The sequence below is a fragment of the Glandiceps talaboti genome, chromosome 2 (genome assembly GCF_964340395.1).
Source record: "Glandiceps talaboti chromosome 2, keGlaTala1.1, whole genome shotgun sequence".
Classification (NCBI taxonomy): Eukaryota; Metazoa; Hemichordata; class Enteropneusta; family Spengelidae; genus Glandiceps; species Glandiceps talaboti.
In genome coordinates, this window is record NC_135550.1 from 14,248,058 (window position 1) to 14,254,976 (window position 6,919).

The 6,919-nt window shown below is 37.2% G+C and overlaps 1 protein-coding gene across 1 annotated transcript; it reads left to right on the forward strand.

Moving 5' to 3' along the window:
- The first annotated feature begins 2,279 nt into the window (after positions 1-2,279).
- LOC144453409 (C-type lectin mosGCTL-1-like) lies at positions 2,280-5,482 on the forward strand. The gene is made up of 4 exons (XM_078144695.1): positions 2,280-2,405; positions 3,579-3,915; positions 4,493-4,563; positions 5,295-5,482. The coding sequence occupies exons 1-4, from the start codon at positions 2,345-2,347 to the stop codon at positions 5,303-5,305; spliced, it is 480 nt and encodes a 159-aa protein (XP_078000821.1). The 5' UTR covers positions 2,280-2,344; the 3' UTR covers positions 5,306-5,482.
- Positions 5,483-6,919: the final 1,437 nt, after the last annotated feature.

Genomic DNA, 6,919 nt, shown 5'->3' on the forward strand with positions numbered 1-6,919 from the left:
CTAAAATTAGCAGTTAATCTTTTGATAGGTTTAGAATATTCATGAAAAGTTTAACAACATCATGACCGTATCTGATTGTTGGTTGACTTGAGTGCCTCCCATTCATCCTAGGGGTTCTCCCCTAGTAGATCTTGTGGTGTTTTGGCTCTATTTAAGGTAATTTTTTAGAATATTCATAGCCTTTTAGGTAAACTTTCACTGCTTTTCTGTAACGAGTGTGGTAAGGAAATGGGGACAAGAACAACTCAGACAAGTTCATACCATTGTAGAAATGGATTTTTCTTCTATCACAGTCCAGAACACACTGACCATAATGTTTCAAAATTATCCAAAATTACAATGCAAAACAGGGTGACCTCCCTACTGCCAATTTCAAAAACAGGGTGACCCTCTATCAATCCACTGCCCCTCCCCCAGTATGGAGAAACTGACCGGACATTCAAATTGAAAATAGTATTCATCTTCTACCCTATTTGTGTGACAGACTTTGCAAACTGTGTTTTTTTAAATTGTACACCTTCACATCTACCCACTTGATGAACATTAGCATTTAGATATAGAAAGAGTACTTACAGGTCAATACAAGGTGTGTACCATGATCTTTGAACTTACTGGTAAGGGTCACACCACAGTGGTTCACTGTGAGCACTATTAACATTATGCTGAGGGTCTTTCATTAACATTCAATAATGACTGTGAACTTGAGTGTGGTCTTTGAATCACTGATGTCATCCTCGCAATATGTACTTGACCTGACGGAAAAGGTCAACGATCTTTTAATAACTTCTATTGATGTCATCACCCAATGAAGTGAATAGACAATGACCTCAATTTAGTGACACGTGAACACCATTTTGTTGCTATAGTAACCAGTGATACTACAAAGCAAATAATGTACAGGATGTAAACTTTAAAATCCAAGCAATAGACTAGGCTGTAAGGTACGCTATGACGGGGCGCCCTCACACATCGGTCAATTCGAGAGGAGGCCGGTGAAGGCGGAACGACACGACGTGTCGTACAGTCTAGCAATAGACTAGCTAGACTACTGTGTATATTTCATCTTGCTCGTTTTCGTATTGACTAAAATCTATCAAGGTACATGTATATGGTTTTATGGAGAGATGTGCTACCTCCACAGAACTGACTGTGAAATGATCATTTTGGCAATTATTCATTTTGCATAATTTATTATTTTCACGTTTTTTTATGACCTTCATCAAATGTGTTTCTCTTCCTTCTTTCCAGCAATAAACTTCAAAAATTAATTTGTGTGCTATTTTATGATAGAGCGAGATTGGATATCTCCAATATAATTCAACACTTAGGAATGGAATTCTTTTGTATAATTCTTAACCATATTACAATCTATCCTTTCAAAAAACAGAGGAGATAGTATTATTGTTTGATCATACCATTTATGGTTTGATTGATTTGGATGGGGCTTTGTTGATGACATTCACTTGGCATGATATTGGACAAAGTTAATTGCACGATCCCCAAAATATATATTCTTGACATTAACATCATTTTTGTAATGTCTAAAATGAAAGTACACACTGGAAACTATATTACATGACGTACAGCCAACGAGTCAAATTTCTTAATTATTTTTTAGAAAGCGCCCCCTGCCCATTCCCCCATCGTTTAGCATTGAATTGCTGCATTGTCCGTACCTTTACCTTCTCACTTGTCAACACAGTCTGCACAAACATAAGTTTAGCCCACTGAAATAATTTACCTTAATTCTCCCCTTGTCAACACAGTCTGCAGAAATACAAGTTTATCCCACTATAATGCTGCCACCCCCCCCCCTCCACTAGCCAAACCATCAAAATCTCCGACGAATGAAAAATTGTGTACGAACAGTTAGCTTTTTGCACGAACAGCTTCGTTGACTGCACCTGTTACATGAAGAATTCCGTAGAATTGAAGTCTGCTTCGACACTAATCCAAACTTCAAAGTTCAATGTCATATCAGGACATAGCTGAGCCCCCTATTAGCTATTCCATCATCATCATCATCATCATCATCGTCATCATCATCATCATCATCATCATCATCATCATCATCATCATCATCATCATCATCATCATCATAGTTATTTGTGTCAAATATAATGACGTACATCCAATGTTCAATGTGTCAATAAATTAGTGTAATCAATACAATTGATGCAATTAAAATCATTTTGAAAACGAGGAACGGATATTGGTTGAGTATAACTCGTTATTTATACCCTATCGGAATTTAATTAAGCTAATTACGTCTGTCTATATAACAACACACTATTGGCAGTTTTTAACACATCGTGAAATCTAGCTGAAGTTGAGCTAAACCACCATGGTTCAATTGGTAGGCTGTCTGTTCGTACTGGCATTGTGTAGTCCAGCATTTGGACAAAGTAAGTACTAGTATAACAAAATTCACATGCATTTTTCAATTTCATGTTTTGGGTTGTTGTTTTTTTCATTTGTGTCCGATCGATCGGGACGAGAAGCAGTATCAATAGCTATATGACTATATTTCTATCCACGTAGATGTAGCTCTGGATGTAATATTGTGTTACCGACACCGAAGCAATACATCCCTAGGCTAGGGTAGATGCATGTGATATCGCGACGTGTTTTTATAGTTCTGTATTCTGCGGTGTACATTTTTATCTTGTCTACAAGAAGTGTCAATACAGTTATAGAAATTCCAACAGTCAAACCAGCACACGCTGAGTTGATAAGTTATTAGACTAAAGTGAAAAATACTCACATAAAACTATAATTAAACTATACCAGTATGATGTTAAGGTTAATTGTTCAGGTATGCTTTCGATAAGTCGTTGTTAACACACCTGTTGACATACTAGTGGTTTCCTCAACATTTAGTATACGTATAATCGAATCATTCATGTCTATTTCCAAAATACCCGGTTAGAGTTCTGTCAATGGCAATCGATGGTTAGATACACTTCAGTGAGTAGAATAAGTCTTACTGCAGGCATTTTTTAATCTACATAAAAAATTACGCCTCCAAAACGCATCAACCCAGCTTGTGCCTTTTAAACAATATCGAGGAATGTTTTTGTTAGAGTTCAAGCTATTTCTTAAAATGTACTGTAAACTTGACACACTAAAGGTAAATCTCCCAAGAACCAAATTATGTTTCCCCTAGCTACGTCACTTTCACTCTTCACTTTTTTTCCACAAAATGTATCATGTTCCCTACAGGAGTGATTAAAAGCAGTGGTCTAACTTCTGTGGACTACTAATTTTGTTAGCCGAAGCACTCCTTTTTGATGACCACTAGTGCGACAGACCAGACCACTACAATGAAAGAAAAAGAATAGTGCAATCCAGGGATTGAAAATTCCCAGGGTCCAACAGAAGTGATAATTACGAATCACGACAAATTAAAACATAAACCCCACTGCCAGGACAGGAAAAACACAACGTAATTTCTTTCAGATGATGTCATTTTAAACTTTGAAAAATGGTTATATTTATGTGAAAGTTACTTAAAACTGTGAAAAAATCACGTAGTTCTTACAATAACATGTAACTTAAATTAACGATATATTTTCCAGATATTGCCCCTATTTGTTCGGGATACACGTATCACCTGTACACTGATCCCCTAACCTGGGCCGACGCAAACGAAGCATGTAAGAATCAGGAGGGAGAGTTGGTACAAATACGAGACAGGCAGCTCCATAACGCTGTTGCTGAATATCTCCGACAAGAGATGGGCGGCACACGTATAAAGAGTGTATGGCTTGGGTTGAATGATATCGCAGAGGAGGGGAAGTATGTCTGGACAGACGGTACTGAACTGATAGAAGGCGATTACGACAACTGGGCCCCTGGAGAACCAAACGATAATAACAAGAAAAATACCAATGGCCAGGATTGTGGACAGCTATGGTTAGTTTGATATTGAATCACATTAAAATTTGAGCAACTCCTCCAAAGTTTATTCTTTACTAAACTTCCCTGAAGAATTCTAAGATGATAAAGACCCTCGCCGACGCCGCCGCCGCCGCCGCCGCCACCGCCACCACCACCACCACCACCACCACCACCACCACCACCACCACCACCGCATCCTCACCACCATCATCATCATCATCATCATCAGCATCATCATCATCATCATCATCATCATCATCATCATCATCATCATCATCATCATCATCATCATCATCATCATCATCATCATCATCATCATCATCATCATCATCATCATCATCATCAATTTCTTCTTCAACCTCTTCCCATGAAAGTATATTAGACATTATTATATCAATAATACAATAATACATTGTAATTTCAAGTTGTTTGGTGACGTCAGGAAATAATCGTAATTTAGTTTATCCCACGTGACTTGTTCTTGACCAATCACCAGACAGCTTGAAAAAAACTCGAACCTTGTACTGCACATACATGTGTTGTAACCATGACTACACATAACACTTTGAATGTTTTATCTTATTTTTAACAGGCGATTAAAAGACTGGCAATGGGATGATGGTTACTGCGATAACAAAAGAGCCTACGTATGCCAATACTCCAGTAAGTAACATAACAGAAAAAATCTTCGATGACAAATGTACTTGCATGTTTAGAATAGTGGATGAATACAGCTGTCAATATTAGCATGTCAACCTCTGAATCTTAGCATGTCTGGTTCTATCGTATAGTATAGTATAGTATAGTATAGTATAGTATAGTATAGTATAGTATAGTATAGTATAGTATAGTATAGTATAGTATAGTATAGTATAGTATAGTAAATAGTATAGTAATTAGTATAGTATAGTATAGTAAATAGTATAGTATAGTATAGTATAGTATAGTATAGTATAGTATAGTATAGTATAGTATAGTATAGTATAGTATTGTAAATAGTATAGTAATTAGCATAGTATAGTATAGTATAGTATAGTATAGTATAGTATAGTATAGTATAGTATAGTATAGTATAGTATAGTATAATAGTATAGTATAGTATATTCGATAACAGCTATGAATCGGGCATAAACTTAAAATGGCGTTATTGCCATACTAACCCAATCTTGAAGAAGGGTGGTCAGGAAAAAATGGAGGGGGACTGAGTAAGAATTTATAACGAGGGTACAAAAACAAGAGGGTAAATATTGCACATGGTTGTACAAAACACCTCTAAATTTGAATGTTACTCCAAAAGCCGATTGTTATCAAATTCACAACCTCTCTGATAGTAGTAGATTTTCAGCCTCATTACAATTATAAGTATATTAATTTTTAAAAACTTATTTTCACAGTGTGTCAATAGAGGATATTGAAGATCTGTCTATGAAATGCACGAAGTGTGAAGTATTTCCTATGGTGAACAAACGGATATGGTATATCTAGTCAAATCTAAACTACTCACATTTTTGTTTGTTTGAAAATTAAATTTCATAGAAACTATGGATCGATTCAATGTGTAGCAATAAATAAAACGTTTAGCAAACCAAAGAACTGATAATTTCTTTGTTTTAATTTCACCACCACCACCACCACCACCACCACCACCACCACCACCACCACCACCACCACCACCACCACCACCACCACCACCACCACCACCACCGATGATGAAATGTCAGAATTGGTATAGTCTCGGTTACCCAGACTCTCACCGCTGGGGGCTCTACTATGGGATCACCTAGACGAGAGTGGTGGTCTCGTAGTAGCTCCCCCAGAAGTGTGATTCTGGGTAATTGAGCCTAGTGTTGTTAATGAGTAAAAGTTATTAATTACTTTTAACCCTCCACGTCTATTCTGTGTGTTTTGATACCCTGACATTTATGCTTTGTACTTTGATACCTTTAATGAGCTAATTAAACCTATTGAAACACAGAGAGAAGAATATCAAATAATGTCAATGTAAAGTAATCCATATAATACTAATAATTGGATATTGTTAATATGAAATGAAGGGTAATCAATTTTGATATGGATCTATGAATAAGTGATTAACATAGTCAATGAATTATAATATAGATACAACAAAACTGCAATTACCATGGTACAGTGTATACTCATCTAACTCGGTGTCATCTAACTCAGGGGCAGTGCGTACTCATCTAACTTAGTGGGAGCAGTGTATACTCATCTAACTCGATGGGGGCACAGTGTATACTTGTGTATCTCAGTGGGGACACAGTGTATACTCATCTAACTCAGTAGGGGCAGTGCGTATTCATCTAACTCAGTAGGGGCAGTGCGTACTCATCTAACTCAGTGGGGGCACAGTGAACACTCATCTAACTCAGTGGGGGCACAGTGTATACTCATCTAACTCAGTGGGGGCACAGTGAACACTCATCTAACTCAGTGGGGGCACAGTGTATACTCATCTAACTCGGTGGGGTGGGGCACAGTGAGCACTCATCTAACTCAGTGGGGGCAAAGTGCATACTCATCTAACTCAGTGGGGTGGGGGCACAGTGTATACTCATCTAACTCAGTACAGTTTATACTCATCTAACTCAGTGGGGTCACAGTGTATACTCATCTAACTCAGTACAGTGTATACTCATTTAACTCCGTGGGGGCATAGTGTATACTCATCTAACTCAGTGCATACACAGTGCACACTCATCTCACTCAGTGCGGGCACAGTATATATTTATCTAACTCGGTGGGGACACAATGCATATTTGTCTAACTCCATGTGGGCATGATACATATAATTTTAACTCCATGTGGGATATGACTCATACTAATGTAGTGATGTTATGTGATGTGGTGCTTCAAATTAGACATGATGTAAGAACAGAAAGAGGAAGACACAGAGTCAAGACATATATTCTTCATTCACAGAGAATTACGTACACTTTGTCTGTTATTTTGTCCAAAGACAAACATTTATTTAAAGAAACTAAAAACAGTATAATTCTTA

Bases quoted from the DNA above. Each gene is read 5' to 3' on its own strand.
- LOC144453409 (XM_078144695.1), top strand. From the start codon at position 2,345: ATGGTTCAATTGGTAGGCTGTCTGTTCGTACTGGCATTGTGTAGTCCA. The intron at 2,406-3,578 runs GTAAGTACTAGT...TATATTTTCCAG, and splicing joins TAGTCCAGCATTTGGACAAA to ATATTGCCCCTATTTGTTCG. The intron at 3,916-4,492 runs GTTAGTTTGATA...TATTTTTAACAG, and splicing joins CAGGATTGTGGACAGCTATG to GCGATTAAAAGACTGGCAAT.